Genomic DNA, 23,658 nt, shown 5'->3' with positions numbered 1-23,658 from the left:
TCCCTGCATGATACATGACAAGCTAAAGTGCAGCTGCCTAGAGATTCTGGTGATACGTGGTCCTCACAAATGCCCCACTTGCCCTGTCACCAACTTGAGGCCCCTGTGTGTCATGATGGGCTGGGGTCCATAATTCCAAACCCAGAAATCATCAGCCGCACATGGTGCTGGACACAGAAACTGGACCAGCAGGTCTGCAGGTTTCAGGCAAGAGGTTTAAGGGCTGTGTGTGATGACCACTGATGGTCACAGAAGGGAGAGGCTATAACCACAGCAGCAGCAGCAAGGGTGTGGACAGTGAGTTACCTGGTGGCAAACATAGCTCGAAGTGAGGAGAAGGTAGCTGCATCTTCCTTCAGGGCCTTGAGCTCATTGCGCAGCTTCATCATGGTCTCGGTCACCATGGCCTTCTCATTCTCATACTTGCTCTTCAGGTTGGCGAGGGCCACCTCAGCAGTCTGGGACAGACAGGCACAGGGTGTTTGGGTGAGGAGAGAAGAGCTGTCCTAGAGATGCTCTGGGCTACAATGGGGACCCTGGGTCCAAAGTGGGGGAGATTCTTCCTCTGATGCAATCCTGGGGACAAACTCTGGCAGCAGCATGTCTTAGTGGGTACCACACACTTGTGATCAAGAGAAGGATTGTGTCCCCCCCCAAACCTGCCCAGGACCCCCACAAATTTCCACATCACTCTCCTCAGGACATTTAGGACATTTGTTGTAAGGTGGAAGAAGTTCTTATTGGCCAAGTTCCTTACATGAAAGGGGACATTGAGCCCAGCTACTCACTCTAGCCTCCTGTATAGGAGCGCTGAGCAGAAGAGGTCAGGTGTCTGTGCTAATACAGGGCCATCCCTATCTTGCGGGCCTGGGAAGCACTGCAAATGGATGAAGGATGCAGACCAAGGGTGAGAAATACCCACCTGGTCAGGTCAGTGTGACCAGCACCCCCCAAGGCTGTCTCACCTGCTTGTTGGCCTTGAGCACAGTGCGCAGAGTAGTGATCTGCTCCCGTTTGGTGCTGAGCAGTGACTTCAGCTTGAGGATTTCTTCCATGAGTGCCTCCTTGTCCTTGTCCACTGCAGGGCCCAGCTCCTGGGAGGCAATGCGTTGGCGAGACAGCTCTGTTGTGCGGTCCACAGCTGCCTGCAGATGCTTGATCTGGTCACGGATGATAGCAATCAGGTTGTAGATGTTCATGGGTTCCCGGCGGGGGTCACTCAGAGGTGATGGCAGTGAAGAGCTGGGTGAGGGGCTGCTGTCCCCGGTCCCACTATCCGCTCGGCCTACTTCTGTGGCCAGCAGCCCCTTGGGCAGGAGGATAGGTGAGCGACGCCCCCGGCCCTCTGGGCTAGTACGGCCTCCAGGGCTGGTGCGGCCGGCTCCACTCTGGCCCTGGCCTTCTCGATAGTAGTCCAGCATGACTCGGTTGGGTGTCTCATTGTTGCACATGCACACATGGTGGTAGAGGTTGGCCAGCTCCTCACTGAAGGTTACCAGCTCATCCTGAGCCACACTCAGACTGCCCTGGGTCTCACCGGCCACATCGCTCACTTTCTTCAGCTCCTTCTCTAGCCTGGCCAGCAGCTCACGGTCCTGGTGGCTCGCCTTCTCCAGCAGGGAGACCTTCTCAGTGAGGGCCTGGCCCTCAGCCTCATAGCGGCCCTTCTCCTCAGCATGCTGGGCTTCTCGAGCTTCATGGGTACTGCGCAGTTCCTTGAGCTGCTCCCGGAGTTCTCCAGCTTCAGCCACAGCCACATGGTACTTACAGGCTAGGATCTCAGGTCCATTGATGTCCACCTCATAGTAATCACCATCTTCATGGCTGTCATGGTCCTTCTCATTGTCCAGGGCAGTCTGCTGCTCCTTGCCGGTCTGCAGGCGACGCAGGGCACTCAGGTTCTCTGTGAGGCGGCTTACCTTCTCATGTTGCTCAGACAGGGTTCCCCGTGCCTGCTCCAGTTGCTTCTGGGTGTCCTGTAGTGTTGCCAGCAGCCCTACCTTCTCTCGCTCCATCTGTAAAGATTCAAGCATGAAGAAAGCTCATCAGTGTGCTTAATGGACCTCCAGGATGTCCTAGCAACATACCAGTTTGTGCTAGGATAGACCATGGGCTCTGAAGATTCCCTGAATACCAGTAAGACACAGTGTAGTGTAGAGTGGGCACAATTCACACTGAGCCTTAAGAATGCTGCCCTGGGGCTTAGCAAGTACAGCAGGCTGTTACGGGATGTTTAGTGCCTCACTGCTCTGCTCTGGAAGATGGGAGCTCAATTATTTGCTAGATCAAGAGTGGCCATGCATGCTAGATCAAGAGGTAAGCCCATGCATTGGGCCCTAATGTCATTTCAACACGTGGTCTGGGAGGGGGAATGTCACATGAGGGGCCAGCATTATATAATTTCAATCTGACACAGTGTGGGTAACAGGGCAGCATGGATACAGGATGTCAGACCTTACCCAATAATCGGAAACCTACTTCTCTGGGATTCTACTCTCTGAGCTACCAGAGTTTCACTTAGGGTAACAATAGGATTTAAAGGCAATGTGAGTAAATTAACACTAGCCACCTGTCAGGAAGCCCGGCTTTCTGACAGCAGAATTTTTGGTGATTTGGAGGGGACAGGATGGACCTAGGGTCAGCAGACATGGCCTTGCCTGCTTACCTGCACCAGCTGTTGCTTCAGCTTTTGGATCTCGGAGATATGGAGCTCACTAAGCAGGTCAGAGACAAGACTAGGGGAAGGTGGTGCCAGGCCATCTTTCCTGGGTGTGGATGTCTTGTTGTCCAGCGGTGGTTTGACCATGCCACCATGCTCAAAGCCATTAACCAGGGCTTCAGCATCATTGTTGGGCTCGGCAGTGGCATCATCGCTGAACTTGAGGCCATCCAGGGAGACCTGCAGGTGGCTGGTGTAGAAGGAATCATTAATGCTCATGTAGTGTGACAGCTCCTTGCGCAGACTGTTCTTTTGCTCCCGCTCTGTCTTCAGCGTCTCTAGTGCCTCCTCCAGCTGCCGCTCAGAAATCTCCTTGAGCCGGATGGCATCTTCCAGCTGGCTGTTGAGGTATTCAGTCTCCTCCTCCAGACGCTTGATCTCATGCTTGAGACCCTCAAACTCCACCTGGGAAAAAGAGGTCATATACTTCCATGTCAAGGTAATGTGGAGGCTGTTTGGATCTCATATACTAGGAGAATGTGCTAGGGAACCATCCTGCAGAAGAAGCAGAACTGCCCAGACCATAGCCCTTCCTCCACTCAGGGATGTGGATGCTAAGAGGATTTCAGAGCATGAGCTGCGAATGCACAGAAAGGCTCAGCCTACTGTCAGAACCAGTGTGCCTGAAAGGACTGGGCAACACAAACATTTGGGATGTGCGGAAACTGCAATGCCACATCTATGCTGACAAATTTCTCTTAGGTTTTAAAAAATAGTTGGGTGCTGGTGGTTACTGGGTGCCGGTGGCTGCTGGGTAGCAGTGGTTCATATCTGTAATCCTAGCTACTCAGGAAGTTGAGCTATGAGGATCATGCTTCAAAACCATCCTGGGCTGGAAAGTCCATGAGAATCTCCAATAAACTATGAAAAAAAAAGCTGGAAATGGAGCTATGGCTCAAGTGGTAGAGCACAGCCTTGTACAAAAAAGCTCTGGACAGAGCCCAGGCCCTGAGTTCAAGCCCCAGGATCAGCACAAAAATAAAAATTTAAATTTAAAATAAATAAATATAGCTAGGTGCCGGTGGCTCATGCCTGTAATCCTAGCTACTCAGGAGGCTGAGATCTGAGTATCGTGGTTCAAAGCCAGCCTGGGCAGGAAACTCCATGAAACTCTTATCTCCAATAAACCACCAGAAAACCAGAAAGTGGCGCTGTAGCTCAAGTGGTAGAGTGCAAGCCTTGAGCTGAAGAGTTGAGGGACAGGGCTCAGGCCCAGAGTTCAGGCCCACGACCGACAAAAAAAAAAAAAAAAATTACCAAGAGTGTGCTAACTAAAAATTCTGTGAAATTACTCAATTTAATACTAATAGCTAACCAAATCTTTAAGGCACATTAAATATAAACTTCCATGTGTGCTATGACAAAAATGTTATTTCAAATTGTATTTAAAAAAAAAAAGAAAATTAAATTCTTCCAAGGCAGACAATCTCAGCACTAAATCTTCAGAAAACAGACTTGAAGGAGCTGAAAGGCTAAAGGTAGAAGGTAAAACATGATCAGTTTTTACAACTTGACACTGTGTTTGTGGGCAAATATAGAGCAGGCAGGTAGCAAGTGACATTTGATGTGAAGAACTTATGGCAGTTTTATATGTGTATGATGGTCTTGTGGCTTGAACTTGGGGGTTTGAGTGCTGTTCCTGGGCTTTTTATCTCAAGCCTAGCATTCTACCACTCCAGCCACACCTCCACTTCCAGTCTTGTGGTGGTTAATTGGGGATAAGAGTCTCCTGGCTGGCTTCAAACCATGATTCTTAGATATCAGCATTCTGAGTAGCAGTAGATTGGATCACTGGCACTCTACTGAGTCTGTGACAATTTTTTTTGTCGGTTGTGGGGCCTGAACTCTGGGCCTGGGCGCTGTCCCTTCAGCTCTTCAGTTCAAGGCTAGTGCTCTACCACTTGAGCCACAGCGCCACTTTCGGCTTTTTCTGCTTATGTGGTGCTGAGGAATCAAACCCAGGGCCTCATGCATGCAAGGTAAGCACTCTACCACTGAGCCACCTTCCCAGCCCTTGTGACAATTTTTAAAACCATGTTTTTTTTTTTACTCCCCAATATCTATGTAAAAAAACAACTAATAAATGAAGCAATGAAGACCTCTTCATGGATTTGTGTGCTCATGAGAGGTGGGCATGAAGCCCCCAATGTCAATGACATAATTAAGAGTAAGGAATTACAGGATAGTTGTACATCATCAATGGCAGGGTCTTTCCAAGCCTTAGCTTCTCCTGTCCTCAGGACTCTAATTAGCTTGAGGTATCTTTGTGTCACTGAAGGACTGGAGGTTATGAGCTCTGTGGTTTCCTGGGAAGCAGAATCTGTTCCCTGCTTCCTTTTGCAGAAATTTCTACATAATGTATGAGTTTCCTCATGCAGGATATAAATACCAGGTTCAGCGATAGTGAGACTTTTCTGTTCTAAGAGCATCTGGGATGTGGGGGGTTTCTGAGAAAACCAAGGCTGGCATCCATGATATTCTGGGACAATCCCGGGATATTTACTGGGAAAAATAGTTCCCAGCAGGACTGTGGCTCTTGGAAAGTTGGGAGAGTGTTTGGGCCCTAAGTGGTCCTGAGTCCAGGTTCACCTTGTTCCTACGGGGGGCCCTCTATGTACCTGCTATTGTCAGGGTTATGTCAGTATTTCAGGCTTTCCAACATCTGAGAGAAGACAGAGCCTAGAAGTTTAGTCTAGGGTTTTTTGTTTTTTGTTTTTTCGTCAGTCATGGGGCTTGAACTCTGGGCTTGGGCACTATCCTTGTGCTCTTCAGCTCGAGGTGAGCGCTCTACCACTTGAGCCACAGTGCCACTTCCGGTTTTCTAGTGGTTTATTGGAGATAAGAGTCTCACAAACTTTTCTGCCCGGGCTGGCTTTGAACTGTGATCCTCAGATCTCAGCCTCCTGAGTAGCTAGGATTACAGATGTGAGCCACCGGCACCTGGCTAGTCTAGGGTTTTTTGTTGTAATCTCTTGGATTTTTTTTTTTTGTTGTTGTTTTAATACCTTGGATTGGCCAAAGGTCAGCAAACATTGCAGCCTGTCCTTGTTTAGTGGTTCTGAAGTATCTAGATCCTGTTTGCTCTAACCTCATTGGTCGTAGGCCTCAGGTTGTAGAACAACATAGGAAAATGGAAGATGGGTAGACAAGAGGGCTGAGAGACCTAGAGGTGACTGAGGCACCCACCCACACTCTGCAGCTGAAGACTTGCCTGGTTTTGTCTGAGCACAGACACTTGCTTCTGCAGGCTGATGTTCTCCTCTTCTAGCTCAGAGTAGTCCTGTAGTAGGCGGGCCTCCCGGAACTTGTACTCCTTGATATCATCCCGAAGGCGGCCACGCTGGATCTCCACGTTCTGGTTAATCTGCCAGGGCAGAGACAAAAGAGGTGTGAGCTTCCACCCCTGGCCCCATCACCCTTGCACCTCACCTCCAAATGGCTTGGAGAGGAATTTAGAGTGGACAGGCACAGCATGGCATGTCACAGAGCTAGGACTTAGGATCCAGGGAAGCATGATGTGTAGGGAGTAGTTTACACATAATCAGATCCCTTTAGCTCTTCTCAGCTCTGGAACTTCTGGCAAGTGACTGAGCCTACTCTGACCTCCCCACCCTTGGTTTTCACCCATAAGATAGGGCTATCCTGTTGATAGACTGATAAATGAAGCAATGCTGTGGTACAAAGTTTAGAAGTGATCAAACAATTAAACAGTGTATACTCCAGAAAAATAAGATACATCCACACAGAATCCTGCACACCAATGTTCCCAGCATCAGTACTCACAATGGCCAAAAGATGGGAGCAATTCAAGTGTCCATCAACAGGTGAATGAATAGATAAATGTGGTCTGAATACACAGCGCACTACTATTTAGTCACAATAAGGAAAGATATCCTGACACTTGCTACAACATGAATGAAGTTTGAAGACATTCTGCTGAGTAAATGAAGCCAGTCAGTCACAAGTGATTATACATTGTATGATTCCATTTACATGCAATGTCTAAAACAGACAAATCCACACAGACAGACAGTGGATTCGTGGGGCTCGAGTGAGGGAATTAGAGTGACTGAGAATGGAGTTTCTGGAGTGATAAAACATTATAAATTCACAGTGAGTCTACCTGGTAGATGGCTTGCCTAACATATGCCTGGTTTTATCCCTAGTCCCACAAAAAGAAAAAAGAAAAAAAATGACTGTGGGATGGGGTACACATTTATAAATATGCTAAAACCCTGGGTTATACTCTTTTAAGTGGGAGAGATGTACAGGATGCGTTACCTTAACAGCGCTATTAAGACATTGGTTCAAGCCTCCCAGTCACCAGAGAGACAATCACTGGGAGAGGCTAGTGCAGAACCCAGGTGAATGGAATGCAATCTAGAGTCTAGGAACTCTCTACCTGCTGGTCTGAGCTGTGTGACTCTTAGCCTTGACCTTCTAGAAATTCAGAGCCAGATTATTCTTTATGATGGGAGCTGTCCTATACACCTGTCCTGTCCCCTATTCTCAATGCCCTGATGGCCTCTATGGGCCCTCAACATTCCTGCTAGCACTGTCACCTCAGCTCATGCAGGGTTTGCTCTTGATCATATCCATGTGTTCCATCTGAAGAACACAAGACTCCAAAACCCCACACAAGTCCACACAAAACAATAATGTCAGGCCGGGTACTGGTGGCTCATGCCTGTAATCCTAGCTACTCAGGAGGCTGAGATCTGAGGATCACGGTTTTCAAAGCCAGCCCGGGCAAGAGAGACCGTGAGACTCCTATCTCCAATAAACCACCAGAAAACCGGAAGTGGCGTTGTAGCTCAAGTGGTAGAGCACTCGCCTTGAGCTGAAGAGCTGAGGGACAGCGCCCAGGCCCAGAGTTCAAGCCCCACGACCAACCAAAAAAAAAAAACAACAAAAAAACCCCAATAATGTCAAATCAGTAATGTCACAACATATAGCAAGCACTATTCATAAATGCTTAGCACTAAGATGGTACTTAACATCGATGCTATATAGACACAGCCCGGTCAGTGACTCAAGGAAGTAACAAAGTTGACACCAGAATAAAAAGATACTGAAGAGGGAGAACACTGAAGGGGGCAAAGCCTAACCTGGGAGGAGAAGGCAAATGAGGTATGTGCTGTAAGGAGAAGAATCAGTCCCATCACAGCTATCACAGGCAGGACTCTAGTCCCTGACTGAAAGTTTGGGGTGACATGTAAGACAATGCATACCTAGGCTCTCTAAAAACAACCTAGGGCTCAGATAGCATTCTGACAAAATAAGTGCTCCCAATTCTTGCCTTCTTTTTTGCAAACTTAAGTGTTTGGTATGCAGTAGGTACTCAAATATATGCAGCACGACTCCCTGGCCACTGGCTGGCGCCTCAGGTGGACTGGAAGGTGGGGGTAAGGTCTTGAGACTCATCAGCTCCCCAGGTGTATAGGACAAGAATGATAGACCTAAAATCCATGTGGGCAGTGTGAAGAGAAGTGCTAAGAGGGTTTGCAAGGCAAAGACAAAGACAGCGACCTGCCCAACTAAGACTGAGGCAGATGGCCAGGCCAGATACCGACAGCACACTGGGAGTGTTGTTCAGAAGCAATGCCTCTGCCAGAAGGCTCCCTAGGAGTCTGTCCTTGCACCATCACTAGGCCCAGAATCTAGGTGATTACCCACAATCGAGCTTTCTATATCAGAAGAGTGTTTGGCTTCTATAGGCCAGTGGGTATATGGTCTTGTGGTCAGATATAAGCATAAAGAGGTACATCCAAGTCACACCTGTAGCTTGGCAATACCACATGGAAAGTGAAGGTATTGTAGGAACCAAACATGTACTTTTGCTCCATGCACCCATACTTCTATACCAACCACAACGTGTAGGCAACAAGGCCCTACTGGCCTAATGCCTGGCTCCTCCACCCAGCACACACCCACGCTGAAGGCTCAAGCAGGCTCTGACTGGTCACTGGGGGTTAATGTTCTCTCAGGGAAATACGTTCTCCCAAGAGAGCCCACGTGATGTCAGCCCAGCAGTCAGGGACAAGCTCTGCTCTGTGCAGACAAGGCCCAGAAGAGGAGGACCCCCCCTGACCACAGGTGCTCATTAGCAAGAAGGGTATGACAACTGCCTGCCTCAAAAGGGACACTGGTCATGGGGGTTTGCAGCCTTCTTTGCTGCCCCTACTAAAGCCCCCAAAATTTATCCACTCAGAACACTTTGCCTTGATGGCCTAGGGGAGCCCCATCCCCTCTGATGGAGCCAGTGTGCGTATAGGGCTCTGGTTCTCTCTCTCTCTCTCTCTCTCTCTGGTTCTCTCTCTCTCTCTCACACACACACACACATACACACTCACACACACACAGCTCTGAGTCATTCCTCAGATAATCAACCACTTACCAAAGGTTCAGACCTCCTAGAAAGAACACCAGCAGGACAAAACCTGGCCAAAGCTGTCCACTGCAGATCCTCTTCACAGCACACAATGGTTAGGAGTCAGAAGTCCAGAACCACTCTACCCCTACCAGCTTGTTTACTTTTATATGACAGAACACTGGGAGAATCACCTGGATGACCAGTTTGAGGAAGTCAGAACTACCTGCCACAGGTCCAGTGTATTTGGTACCCCTAAGGCTTCCTGGGTTCTTACAGTGTGCTGGGGGTGGAGAGGATCAGACACCTAAACCAGTAGTTTCTAGAGAGGAATTGCAGGAGGCAAGTAGTGGGTCAAAAGGCACAATCCATCATCAAATGCTCACTGACAGCAAGACCAGCTCCAACCCACAAGGATGCCAGCCTTGGGCAGTAAGGAGCTCAGCAAGTGTCTCAGACCAGGAAGCAATAGCAATGGAGAGTAAGGAGCTGAGTGTGGTAGGACAAGTGGTAAGACCAGAGCCTCCACCTCAGACCCAGAAGGGTTCCCACCGCTCTGTAGCAAGGGAGGGAAAGCAGTGTGGGGAGGGGGCTTCACAGGCTTGGGGATCAAGGTGGGGAACTTCAGGAGACAAAAGAAGGCTGTGTAGAGAGACACAGAATTTCCTCTTGAAACACAAACAGGAACAGCAGGAATCTCTTCCCCTTAACCTCAGACCTGCTTGTCTTTAATTGACTGAGCTCATTTCCGGACCAGCAGAGTCATCCAGCCCTCTTGGCTGCCCAGAGCAGGGATAGAATGTGAGGGATGGATAAAAACCTCGCACTGGCCTTTTTGGAAAGGGAGGTACAGATAGACAGATGGCAGCCAGGGAGGTGGGTAACAGCCTCTCCTCTTGCCCTCATCACAGCCTTACTTGTGGGAGGAAATGAGATCATCCATTGTGGCTGCATGGTTGCCTCCCCAGCTCCAGGACAAGCCTCTCCCCAGGTCGTGGCATACTGAGCCAACAACCAACAGCCCTGCAGGGCCCTGACTGCTGTACACCCTCATGGCCTGTTGACCTCTCAGTGAGAATATCCACTGCACAGGGTGGGGCTTCTACAGCTGGAACAGATGTCTAGAGATGATTGGGGCAAAGGAGCACAGTGTATTCCCTTCAGGGGCTCTTAGAGACTATGAGTGTACAGACAGGAAAACTAAGACTGTAATGAGAACAGGCCCTTGCCTAGGCCTTCAGGCTCAGTGGGAGCTAAAACATCCCTCCAACTCTTAGCTAGGTGGCCACAGCTAGGGCTGCAACTCATGTGGGGCCTGGGTCTTCTACTCTCCTACCCTTGCCTTGGTGATAGAATATCACCCTTCCTTAAAGACCATGGACTTTCTTAAGCCCCCTCATCTCCTGGCCAGTTTCTCTCTGGATTTTGTTTGTTCTGAGAGTCACCACACTGCAAATTGGACCATGGCCTATTCAGTCTTTACTAAGACTCATTTCTCCTTGACATTCCACATTCTTCCCCTCCGGGGAAGAATGCCCCTACTAGGCCAAACATGGCCAAGCACTGAATGAAACAAAAGATCCTTGAGGTAAGGGGTTGTGCGGTGACAGAACATCCTGTGGGCACTAGGCTGGAGCTCTATGGAAGTATGACTACTGTCCTGACCTGATCTGAGTCTGCTCATGGACCTGTATCGTTAGAAAGTTAACAGCCTAGACACAGTAGGCTTCATATTTTTACCAGACAATGGCTGGATAAAGCCAGAGGCCAACACAGCCCAAGTGTTCCCCAAGCTACATTCTTTTTGCATATATTTTTTGTTGTAAAAATTCTGTACAGAGGGGTTACAGTTACATGAGTAAGGTAATGAGTACATTTCCTATCTAGCATTATTACTTCCTCCTTTGTTTTTCCCTCCCCTTGGTCCCCCACCTGGGCAAAGTTGAAAGTTTGTTTTCAACACAGTGTCTTGTACATCTCGTTGTTACAATAGGTCAACCTGTGTCCTTATTTCAGCATTTTGTTATTTCCCTTCCTCTTCCTAAGTTAAAAAAAAAATGTATATACAAGATGCAGGGCACCGACATCAAATACAGTGAAAACAGGGGTCATACAATGGGGGAAGAACATACAAAAGAAACAAAAAAATCACACGGTACATTATAAATACATTAAAAACAACAGCAAGAAAGAAAAAACCTCTTGTGTTCCTATCTTGGGGTTCATTTCACTTAACATCATCTTATATGGTCATATGTACGTACAGAGCTTTTGACCTTTTTGGCTTGTCCTAGACATATACTAGTTACTGCAAATAACAGAAATCATGGGACCTATGTTTCTTTAGGCGTGGCTTACTTCACTTAATCTATTTTTTTCCAAGTCTTTCCATTTCCTAACAAATGGGGTGGTGCCAAGGCACATTTTCCCAAGGCACATATGCCACATAATGTACTGTCACAGTTACAAACATCACCCCCAAATCCTGCTCACCTCCTTCAGCTCCTGAGCCACAGATGTAAGGCGCTCATTCTCAGATTGTGTGTTGGTAAGGACATTGCGCAGCTGTTTCAGCTCTGTCTGCAGCTCTAGCACCTTTCGCACATAGTACTGCTCCTTGGAGGCTGACTCTTGAATCAGGCTCTCCTCTCGGCTCTCCCCATCTGCAGCCACCTTCTTGTGGTTTGTGTGGGCCTGTCCAAATGCCTGTATTGAGAAAAGACATTCATGAGATGCACATCCTGAGGCCACGGAGTAAGAAAAACCCAAGACGACAACTAACATGAAATGAGAGTAGGGTCTTTGATCTAGGAGATTGTCCGTGGCATGCATGTGTATAAACAAGCACTAATATGCATATGAAGTGAGCACACTTCATCATAACAGACAAACTAGTCTTAGTGTACGCAGTACCAGGACAGGGCATGGAGGACAGGATACCATGAGATGTATTTTGTGGCAAGAGCAATGTCAATATAGGATAAAGTGCCAAGCTTCAGCCTGGGGGCCAGCAGAGAAACTCCTGAGGACCAATTGGGGTCTAAAGGTACTATGAGCCTGGCTAAGCCAAGAACCCTGGAGTTGCTACTTATTGCCCTAACTTCCTCCCAACTCCAATTGGGAAAATCAAGCTCAGGAAGATATGCTAACCACCCACACACGGGGGTGAGGGAGTCCTCCTATCCAGCTCCTTGATGTTCACATAGCCTTTAATTATTCTTGAGAAAACCTGGGCTGGCCGTAACAACCCTAACCCTGGGGTCAGTGATGAGGTAGGAATCAGCCAGAGAGGCCAGCACAGTATGCAGGCCTAGAATGTACCAGACAAGGAGTGAGCAGCAAGTGGGCAGGGCCCTGAGCCCAGGGAAAGGTGAGAGTGGCAAGCAAGGGGTACTGGGTATCAGTTTATACTTGAGGTCAGTAATTGTGCTGCATCCTTGACCTAGGACCTTGGTTGGCCTAGACTTCCATTCCATGTTTCCCTAGAAGAGCCAGGCCCTCAGCAGGAGTCTTCCCTGCTTCTTTCCTCCCTGACTCTTTATGGGATGCATGTCACAGCAGGAAACGAGATCAAGAGAAAGGGTACCTACCTGTAATCTTAGCTACTTGGGAGGCTGAGAATGGAAGGAACATGGTTCTAGGCTAGCCTGAGCAGAAAAGTCCTTTATACTCCATTTCAAATGAGAGAAGCTGGATGAGGTATCGTGTGCCTGCCATCCCAGCAATGACAGAAAGTCTAAAATTGGCAGACTGAGTTCTAAGTATATACCTGGCAGAAAGCAAGACCCTGTCTCAAAAATAACCAGCAAAAGAACAGGGCTGAAGGTATGGCTCTGTAATAGAGTGTCTGCTTAGGAAATATGAGGCCCTGAATTCAAATCCCAGTACCCTCCTCTCCCCAATAAAAAAAAGCCACTAGAGAGAGAGAGAGAGAGAGAGAGAAGGACTTTTTCAGTCTTAAGAAAAGGAACATTTTCACTCATTTACTACTTAATATTAAGTTTAGGACTTCAGTCCAAGAAAACAATTGGAGAAATATAGAAAGCCAACTGTACAAGGATGTTATTAATCAGCTAGACAGTTGTTTTTGAATATCAATAAATCAAAACATAAGAGAATGACTCATTTCTTTCCTGACAGGGAACCAGCCAAAAAAAGTCAGGTCTGGTCTCATCCCAAAAGGGAGATAAGCTGGGCACCAGTGGCTATGCCTATAATCCTAGCTTACTGAGGAGGCTGGTATCTGAGGATCGCAGTTCAAAGCCAGCCCAGGCAAGAAAGTCTGTGAGACTCTAATCTCCAATTAACCACCAGAAAGCTGGAAGTGGCGCTGTGCCTTAAGTGGTAGAGTGCTTGCCTTGAGCTGAAGAGCTCAGGGACAGTGCCCAGGCCCAGAGTTCAAGCCCCAGGACCGGAAAACAAAAACAAACAAACAAAAAACAGTAACCACAAAACAACCAAAGGGGAGATAAGGGAAGATAGGCACACTTTGTAGCACCTTGAGAACATGAGATCCTGCCTGTAAGAGCACACATATGGGCTGAGCCATGTGCTAGATGTCCAGTGATGATGGGGGAGGCCTCAGAATGGGCTAACAAGACAACTCAGACCAGCAGAAAGCCCAGGGTGGGCATTAGGACTGAATAGGGATACTGGACATCTAAGACAACCATGCTCCCTCCCCAGATGGGAGCATCTGTTCCCAGTCCTCTGCCATTTACTCTGTATTTCAAATCAGCTCAACTTTGTGATGTATTTTCTATTCTCCTTCATCCTAGAGTTTGAAGAAGGACCAAGTCACAAACTCCTATATCTCCATGGCACTTGACCATAGGAGACACAGAGCTGGCACCCACCCTGAGCTCCTTGCCTGAGTAGTACCCAAGTTCCTCATCAAGTAAAGGGGAGTAGGAGGCTGCAGGCCAATATGAAGCAGGTCCTTTGATGCCTAGTCCAGCACCTGTGGCTGCTCCAGATTCACCATAAACCTGGAGCTGAGGACACAAGTATTTCCTCAGCGCTTTCTCAAAGTGCAAGGCTGAACACTGTGACACACTGTTCAAGCCCAAGCTTGCCCTTGAATCTCCTCTCCACCCAAGCTCCCAGCATTTTCAAACACACCATGATGGAGACTGTCGACCTCAGCAGGAAAGAGATCATCAGAGACTGAATCTACCTCCTATGTGAAAATGTAAGGACTGGAAAATGATAGCAACAATATGCATGAATAATAAATAAGCAGCAGTTTTCAGGCCACTGGCACTGGCTGAAGGAGACTGAAACCAATGCTAGAGTCTGTGGAGTAGGAGCTGGGAGACAGTAGGCAGAACAGCAAGGGCAAGCAGAGCTGCAGCCTGGCACAAGTCTTCACCGAGGATGGTTAGTGTGCAGCTGAGGAAACCATAAAAAAGGAGCACACAGAGGGGCAGTGGGAATAATCTTTACCAGTCTCTGGGGTGTGTATGTGGGGGTGGGGGTGTTGTCTTGATTCACACACAGCAGAGGGAGCACTCCCAGGGACTGGCAAAATCAGCCTGGATTACACACTATATAGGTATGGCAGAATAATGCACAGACACTCTGAAAGCATTAACCCATTTCCTAGTCACTACATTCCAGGACAAAGCTCAAGTACACAGGCAGGAAAGCAAAAACATTTAGTAGGTTAAGAGCCCCCAATGAATGGCTTTGCGAAGGAAAACATCAATGGACAGCACCCAGAGCTGACATACCCACAGGACCAAGAAGTCAAATACCAGTACTGAATCCTACTAGTTAGGGACAGAGAGGAGATCAGATGTGCTAAGCAAAGATAGAATATATTAAAGACCCAAATGGAACTCCTGGAAATGAAAGGTAGGAAATAACAGCAGACACACTGTGTAGTAGATAAGTCCATTCCGAAACAGAGCAAACTGCTCCAATGAAATACAGAGAAAAATAGCTCAAACAAAATCCAATAAGCTAGACAGAGCATTCCTCAGTGAAGTGTGGAATCATTCCAAGGAGCCTTATTATGGGGAACTGGAATCCCTTCAGGTTACAAAGAAGGGAAGACAGAAAAAATATTTGAGGAAAAAAGGGTTGAAAAAGTTTCTAATTTTGGTGAACTATAAATTCACAAATACTAGCAGCACAAAAATATAAAGGCACACAAAGCACAAAAAGTATAAAGGCAGCTATGCCACAGCATAAGATAAAATCATTTAAACTTAGCAATGCAACAAAACTACTAAAAACACAGTGAACAAATGCAGCAGTGGTATTCATTAGACAGTATGTTGAAAATGAACTATGAACCTTGTGGATGAGGATAGGAGGGGCTGGGAAGGTGGCTCAGTGGTAGAGCGCTTGCCTTGCATGCATGAGGCCCTGGGTTCGATTCCTCAGCACCACGTAAGCAAAAAGAAAAAAGCCGAAGTGGCACCATGGCTCAAGTGGTAGGGTGCTAGCCTTGAGCTGAAGAGCTGAGGGACAGCACCCAGGCCTAGAGTTCATGCCCCACGACCAGACCCCCCCCCAAAAAAAAAGAGAGGATAGGAGGGAAAAACTGGGAGAGAGCCAGGAAAGGGGCATCACTGTCCAAAAAGCAATGTACTCATCACTTGACTTATGCAACTGTAACCCTCAGAACAGTACCCTTTATAATAACAATTAAAAAAATTAAAAATACTACTAAAAAGGATACAGGACTTACAGAGGAGCACAGATAAGGATGATGGCAGATCGATCTGCTAAGCCAGAAGACAACAACATCTTCAAACCCAAACAATTATCAGAAAAAGAGGTAAAATAAGGTGAGATAAAGATTTTAGACACACAAAAGCTGAAGGAGGGGCTGGGAATGTAGCTTAGTGGTAGAGTGCTTGCCTAGCATGCATGAAGCCCTGGGTTCAATTCCTCAGTACCACATACACAGAAAAAGCCGGTAGTGGCGTTGTGGCTCAAGTGGGAGAGTGCTAGCCTTGAGCACAGAGAAGATCAAGGAAAGTGACCAGGCCCTGGTTCAAGCTCCAGAACTGGCAAAAACCAAACAAACAAAAAAACAAAAGCTGAAGGAATTTATTAACAGCACATCTGTATTTCAAAGTATATTATATAAACTCCCTCACACAGATTAAAAATGGTACCATATAGAAATCTAAATCTATAGGGGAAATTAAAAGCTCTAAAAAAGATTAACTAGGTGATATGTGGGTTATATATAGAAGATTTGTTCTTTTTTTTTTTGTCAGTTGTGGGGAGAACTCTGGGCCTAGGGCTCTTCAGCTGAAGGCAAGTGTTCTATCACTTGAGCCACAGTGCTACTTCCAGAAGACTTGTTCTTAAGTTCCTTTAAACTTACAATTAATTTCAAGTCTGGTGTGGTGATAAACATCTGAAAGCCTAGTACTTGGAAGGCTCAGCCAGAAATATCATGAGTTCAAGGCCAGCCTAAGCTACACAGTGAATTCCAGGCCAACTACTTAGTGAAACTGTCTGAAACAAACATACAAACGAATCTCAAAGCCAGACCTAGGGTTGCTAAGGCCTGTAATCCTAGCTACTCAGTAGGCTGAGGCCTAAAAATCAAGATTTGAAGACATCTTGGGCAGACAGATCCAAAAGACTCTTATTCTAGTTAGCCAGCAAAAAGTTGGAACTGGAGGTATGGCCCAAATGGCAGAGCACCAGCCTTGAACAAAGGAAGCTAAGCAAGAGTACAAGACTCTAAATTCAAGCTCTCATACCAGCACAAACAACAACAACAACAAACCCAATCCAAACCAAAATAATTAATTTCAGCAACCTCTATCATAATTCCAAAGACCTGCCAGGTACCAATTGTTCAAGCTTCTAATCCTACCTATTCAGGAGGCTGAGATCTTAGAATCATGGTTCGAAGTCAGCCAGGGCAGGAAAATCTGTGACTCTTATCTCCAATTAGCTACAAAAAAACACCCAGGAGTAGAGCTGTGGCTCAAGTGGTAAAGCACTAGCACAAAGCAAAAGGGCTCAAAATTTCCAATTTCAAAACCTAGTAAAATATGACTACAGTACGGTACAGTCTACCACAAGAACAGACAGAGATGAGCAACTATAAACCCTGTATATGGTCAACTGATTCCTGACAAGAGAACAAAAATAATTCAGTGATAAAAGAATAGTTTTTCAACCAATAATGCTAGGACAAGTGAATATTCATATTAATGGTAGGATCTCTGGAAAATCCCCAAATAGATCTAACAACTAAACCTACTTCTAAGTAACCCATGTGTCAAATGAAAATACTTTGAATTAAAAAAATGTACACTAGAATTTATAGCATGTCAAAAACAAAGTACTTAGGATAACAATAGTACTAAATGCTTGTTTTGAAAAGAAGTCTAATGAGTAAGTTATCAGTTTCCATCTTCAAAACCTAGTCCAGGTACCATGGGCCCAGGCTGGTGGTGTCTGGTTGCTCAACCTAGTATCATGAAAGATGTACTAGGACGGTCTGTCACTCCCTCTAAAATCCCAGGACCCTTTCCACTCTGGTGTAGAATTGGAATTGATACTTAGGGGATCATTACCTACTAAAGCTAAACATGTACTTGTTCTCCAACATGGCATTGCCACTCTTAGGAATGTGCTGGGGAGGATACAAGAAAAGGCACATTTCTAAGAACATTACTGAGAAAAAGTCCAAACTAGAAAGGCTCTAAGATCTATCAACAGAGGGTGTGTCAATACATTGTGATTTATTTACACAAGAGAATACTATGCAGAAACGAACAATGAATATTGTTATATGAAAAAGATGAAACACATACCTGTACACACTGTGACTCCGCGTACGTATTAGGTTCTAAGAGTAGGTAAAGTTAATTTATGCTGACAGGGCAAGTGCCTTGGAGACCCCTATGAAAGCTTCTAGGGTCTGTGAGATTCTCATTCTTGATCTGGGTGCTAATTACATGGGTGTGTTCAGCTTGTGAAAATTCACGTTTCTGATTTATGCTCTATATTTTACTTACTTAAAAAAAATCATGTAGCTCCAAAAAACCACATGCCTATATATGTCAGGTTCCAGGATTATTTCCCAGCACTGAGTAAAAATAAAAATAAAAACAACAAAAATAGAAGAAATGAGCATGACACCAATGGCTCATGCCTGCCATCCTAGCTCACTACTAGGGGGCTAAGACTCGGAAGATTGTGATTTGAGGCCAGCCCAAAGTCCAAAAGACTCCATCTCCAAAATAACCAGCAAAAAGCCAAGCTGGAAGTATGGCAGAAGCCAGTCATGAGTACGAAAATTGAGCAAGTACAAGTACCAGTACTGGAAAAAAACAAAAGCAAGATTTATGAAAAGACCAATCAAACTGATAAACTTGTATTAGAATAATGGGGATGGGTAAAGAAGACAACTTACCAGAATCAGCTAAAAGAAGAAGTAGCACTACAGCTTCTACAGAAATTAAGAGAAAGTGGTAAACTCCTCTTAAGGACAGAAACTACCAGAACTCATGGAAGCAGAAATAAACAACCTAAATATTCTTCTATTAAAGCAATTAATGTTAAACATCAGGACTCAGATGATTCACTGGAAAATCCTTCCTAATATTTAAAGAGGAAATAAGTTCAATTCCATATGAACTTTTAGAAAACTAAAGAGTATGGAATCATTTTATGAAACTCATTATTCTATGACCCAAATCTCACGAACTAGTATTTCTCATGGATGCAAATATCTTCATAAAATTTTGTTAAATGCAATCTACTAATATGTAAGAAGGATAAGGCATCATGATAAAGTGGAAATTATTCAAGGGATCTATAATAAACCAGATGATTTTGAAAATATAGGACTTATTATAATGGTACAGTAATCAAAATATATACTATTACATCATGATAGTGAAACAGACTTGAACAGAATCATGAATCCAGATGTAGATCCTTGGTATAGTCAAATGATTTAGAGCAAAAGCAACTTGGTAGGAAATTACTTATCTTCTAACAAATAAGGTTCAAATAAATGAACATCTATAAGCAAAAAGTATGCTTCAAAGCCAAGCAGGGTAGTGCATACTTATAGTCCCCAGTACACAGAAGGTTAAGGCTGGAGGATCATATGGGCCCAGGACTTTTAAGAGCAGCCTAAGTAACATAGCAAAACTCTTTCTGAAGCTGGGTATGAGTGACTCCTACTTATAATCCTAGCTATGTATGAGGCTGAGATCTGAGGATAGCTGTGCAAAGCCAGCCTGAGCACAAAAGTCCCTATAAGACTCTTATCTCCAATAAACTACTCAAAAAAGGTGGAAGTGGCACAGTAGTTTAAGTGGTAAAGCACTACTCTTGAGCACAAAGAGGCTCAGGAACAGTGCCCAGGCCCTGAGTTCAAGACCCAGGACTTTTTGCCAGGACTGGCAAAAAACAAGAACAAAAACACACTTTTTCTGAAAAACAAATTTGTGGACACAGTTGCTCATGTTTGAAAGCCTAGTTACATGGGAGGTAGAGAGTAGGAAGATTGAAGTTTAAGGCCAGCCAGGTAAAATTATTAGTGAAATCCCATTTCACATGATGGTAAACGTCTATCATCCCAGTTATCTGTGGAAGGCCATAAAGTAGGAGGATTTCAGTCCAAGGCCTCTCCAAGGAAAAAGCAAGATTTTATCTGAAAAAATAACCTAAAAGCAGAAAGGGCTGGAAGTTCGGCCAAGTGGTGGAGCTCTTGCCGAGCTAAGCACAAGGTCCTGAGTTCAAACCTCAACAATAAAAAGAACTTTGATCCACCCATGCCTCCCATTAAACGTGAAAACTGACAAAAAAAAAATCAAATGTGTAAAAGTAGGCAAAAAATTCGCCTAGAATATGTACACACATAGGAAAATATCACATGAATAGATACTTAACACATTAGTCATTAGAGAAATATAAATTACAAGCACAATGAGATACCATTATATTACCTATTAGAATGTTATAAATTAAATCTCTACTCCATAACTTTTATTTGTTTTTTTCTTTTTTCTTTTTCTTTTTTTGGCCCGGTCGTGGCGCCTGAACTCTGGGCCTGGACGCTGTCCTTTAGCTCTTCAGCTCAAGGCTAGAGCTCTACCATTTTAGCCACAGTGCTACTTCCGGTTTTTTTCTTTTTTGCTTATGTGGTGCTGAGGAATCAAACCCAGGGCCTCAGGCATGCAAGGCAAGCGCTCTACCACTGAGCCACCTTCCCAGCCTCTACTCCATAACTTTTAGCACCGAATATAATGTAAGTACTATGTAAGTAGTTATTGCATGGGTGGAACATTTTACAAGACCCTAGAAATCATTTGGTACAAGACAGAACAGGCTTATATGCTTCTCTGGCTGCCAGCAGCCATAATGATCCATATCCATATTGATTATTTTATACGGCCCTCAGCCTAAATATAAAATATTCAAATGGCCTTTGGCAGAAGAATGGTTCTTCACTTCTGTGGGAATAGCAAGAAAAACTTGCTCGAATTTTTTTTCAAATATTCTTAGTTTATGCTTGCTTGACTCCCCAAATGCACAACTCAAGGTACAAAGGTCCAACTGTATCAAATATATAGATATATAGTTATCCATTCTTTGGTACTTATCCAAGATGAATGAAAACATATTATATAAAAACACTTGCACAAGAATGTATATTTCACAGTCTAGACTACATATTAAGACTTTCTCTCAAAAAAAAACCACCTGAATAATCAGCAGGAAAATGAATTTATAAAAGCCAACAGTACATCTGTATAATAAATTACTACTCACAGTAAAAAGAAATCAGCTATTGATAAGTAACATCAAAATCACCTAGTGCAAAGCCAAATGAAAAGGGTATATATGATATGATTCCATCACTATAAAACTCAAAAAGTGCAAACTGATTTATATTGTGGAGGTGGTGAATGGGAAAGGACTACAAATGGGGGAGAAACAAGGGAGGTGAGGTACGTTTTTTTTTTTTTTTTGTCGGTCGTGGGGCCTGAACTCTGAGCCTGGGCTCTGGACCTCAACTCTTCAGCTCAAGGCTAGCACTCTACCACTTGAGCCACAGTGCCACTTCCGGCATTTTCTACTGATGTGGTGCAAGGCAAGCACTCTACCACTGAGCCACCTTCCCAGCCCCATTGGTACATATTGATGGTCTCATGAGCATATCCTATATTATATTTCACTAAAAAAGCAACTCTGATAGTTCTGAAGCGTCTCACTCACACTGGACAGTGTGAACTGATGAGACAAGGATGTCATTAGCAAGGAGGCTAGGGTTCAAATAGGTGGAGACACGTTCTGTCACATTTCTTTCTTCTGACCCAAACACCCTCAACCCTACCTCATGAGTCCATTTCAAAACCTGTCTTCTCTAGGATATCTGACATCATTCCCTCTAACTTTCTTTTTTTTTTAAATTTGTGAACATACTGTACAGAGGGGTTACAATTACATGGGCAGGATAATGCGTACATTTCTTACCAAGCATTGCAGCCTCCTCCTTTTGTTTACCCTTCACATCCCTTCCCAGCCTCCCCCCTCCCCCCCTCTAACTTTCTTTCCAGCTAATAGGTTGTTCCCTCCTATTCCCTTCTGAGCTGCTGCTCTAGGAAGGGCAGCTTTGTCTGTCTTGTGGAATCACTACTGTGGGCCCATGTTTGCAGATTTCTTGATTACCCTGCTGTTAGGATTCAGAGTGGGATACTCTAGGGAAGAAGGACAGGAAGACTCAAGCTCCCACCCTCTTCATCTGGCCGGGAGGAAGAGGCTACACCCTGGTCTCCTAGGGGCAGATGCAGGCAGATGCTGTTTTTGACACAGGCTCCAGGCCACACCCTGCCTTCTGCTCTCAAGCTGCCCAGGCTCAGCAAGATCCAACAGGGCTGGAAAAGCCCAGGCATGAGATCTTAGCCAACTAGGCGCCTTCAAGAGGGAGACTGGCCTATGTTTGCGTCTGACCAACAGACAGCCCGTTGGCTTCAATGTCAGCCACACTCATGTGGACATAAGGCATCTATGCCTCTAGGGAGCAAGGACCAAACATGACTAGGAAGTTTGGGTCCTCCCTTATAGACGTGGCCTCTGAACAGGCTATGGGGCCCAGGCTGGTCTGTCAAATGTAGTATAGGAGTGGGGAGTGGGGAGTGGGGAATAGGGCATGTGCATGCAAGCTCCAGGGCAATAGAAGAAATCACAGAGGCTCCAGAGAACAGCATGAGCAATTATAGGAGGGGATGGGCAGAAAGGAGGTCCTGGAATTCAAAAGCATCAGGGAGTCTCTTTAAGGGCAGTAGAGAGAGGTGAGGGTTGGAAGATGATAGAAGGGCCTGAGTAGGAAGGAAAGAACCCTGGGAAGATGAAGTGGGGGAAGAGGGTGTTAAGTCTGGTAGCATACATCAGGCAGGTAGGGCATATCTAGGAGCAGGCAAGTATGTCCTTTCTGTCATTGCCTGTCTTAGCTGGGGAGTGACAGCCTATAGGTCTCCAGAACACAGCACACTAGGTCTGGAGTCACCTCATCCTTGCTCGCTCAAGGTCCTAAGTCTCACTACAAAAGTCTCATGAGGAAAGGAAGTGATGGGTCCTTCTCAGGACAGTCCAGGTTCTGGCTGGCTCTTCCTTGTTCTCCCTAAGGGTGAATACATGTAGGTAGGTGACTTTCTTGCTAAATAACAGCAGTACCAGTGACCTGTAGGACTCATCATACAACTGCAGCATAGAACACAGCATATGTGGTAGCCAGTTTTAAAGCTCCATAGGTCAATGGGGAGGGGACTCTGCAATGCACTGACTTTGCATATGGACAAATGGAGGCACAACAGAAATCAGTCTTGAAAACACTGTACAATCTGGGGGCACTGTGGGATGGTACAGTATTAGGGGGCCATGAGGACAGAGTCTTTGGGCTACATGTAAGAGATGTCCCCAACCCTCACTCCTGGGAGACAAATGGCAGGAGCGGGACAGGCTCTAGGAAGCGCATAGTGATGTGCCTCAATTTCCTCATCTGAAACCTGAGTTAAAAAGACCTTCAACCTGAGCCTGTGGTTGTCAAGTTTTACTTAACACTTCATTTACCAGAGTTTGAGTGGCCTCTCACCCCACTGGCCTCATATAGCCCCCAACAATACAAATTTAGTCAGTCATTCTTTGTACTCTTCTCTTTCCTGGTGGCCCAGAGGAAACTACTCCTCCACAGTCAGCATACATCAAACTCAGGACATGGCCAAGGTTCCTGTCCCCTGAACCAGCATAAATATGTTGAGTCTACCTCCCATAACCCCAGAGTGAAGGCAAGCACAGGGGATGGGAGGCCAGGTGGCTTCGGGGGCTAGCCAACACCCAGGCTCCAGCTCATATCAGATGTTCAAGTTCTCATCATTCAGAACAAAGGTTGAGGGCCAGAAGCAGAAGCAGGATTTGGGGACATCACAGACTACTGAATGGTGGTATTGCGACCAAATTTTATTGTAAAACCAAGCTCGTCTATGAGCTGTGGTTTGCTGTTCTAAACAGTTCTCTTCATCTCACAACTTGGAACACCTGCTAAGCTCCCTATTGTCATCTGGGTGTCCTT

The 23,658-nt window shown here is 45.7% G+C and overlaps 1 protein-coding gene across 3 annotated transcripts in view; it reads right to left on the bottom strand.

Moving 5' to 3' along the window:
• Positions 1 to 23,658, bottom strand: part of Bicd2 (bicaudal D homolog 2 (Drosophila)) — a 49,954-nt gene that overhangs the window by 5,556 nt on the left and 20,740 nt on the right. For 2 of the 3 annotated variants that reach the window (XM_013026423.1, XM_013026422.1), the window contains exons 2-6: positions 11,583 to 11,795; positions 5,931 to 6,083; positions 2,666 to 3,124; positions 966 to 2,015; positions 307 to 458 (exon numbers count right to left, since the gene is read on the bottom strand). In XM_013026423.1, the coding sequence (XP_012881877.1) occupies positions 307 to 458; positions 966 to 2,015; positions 2,666 to 3,124; positions 5,931 to 6,083; positions 11,583 to 11,795 (2,027 nt within the window). The remainder of the gene's footprint in view (positions 1 to 306; positions 459 to 965; positions 2,016 to 2,665; positions 3,125 to 5,930; positions 6,084 to 11,582; positions 11,796 to 23,658) is intronic. The other variant, XM_013026424.1, reaches the window with a different exon arrangement.

Source organism: Dipodomys ordii, unplaced genomic scaffold, assembly GCF_000151885.1.
Source record: "Dipodomys ordii isolate 6190 unplaced genomic scaffold, Dord_2.0 Scaffold93, whole genome shotgun sequence".
Classification (NCBI taxonomy): domain Eukaryota; kingdom Metazoa; phylum Chordata; class Mammalia; order Rodentia; family Heteromyidae; genus Dipodomys; species Dipodomys ordii.
Note: the sequence above shows the minus strand (reverse complement) of the source record. Positions and strands in the feature narration are given on the sequence as shown.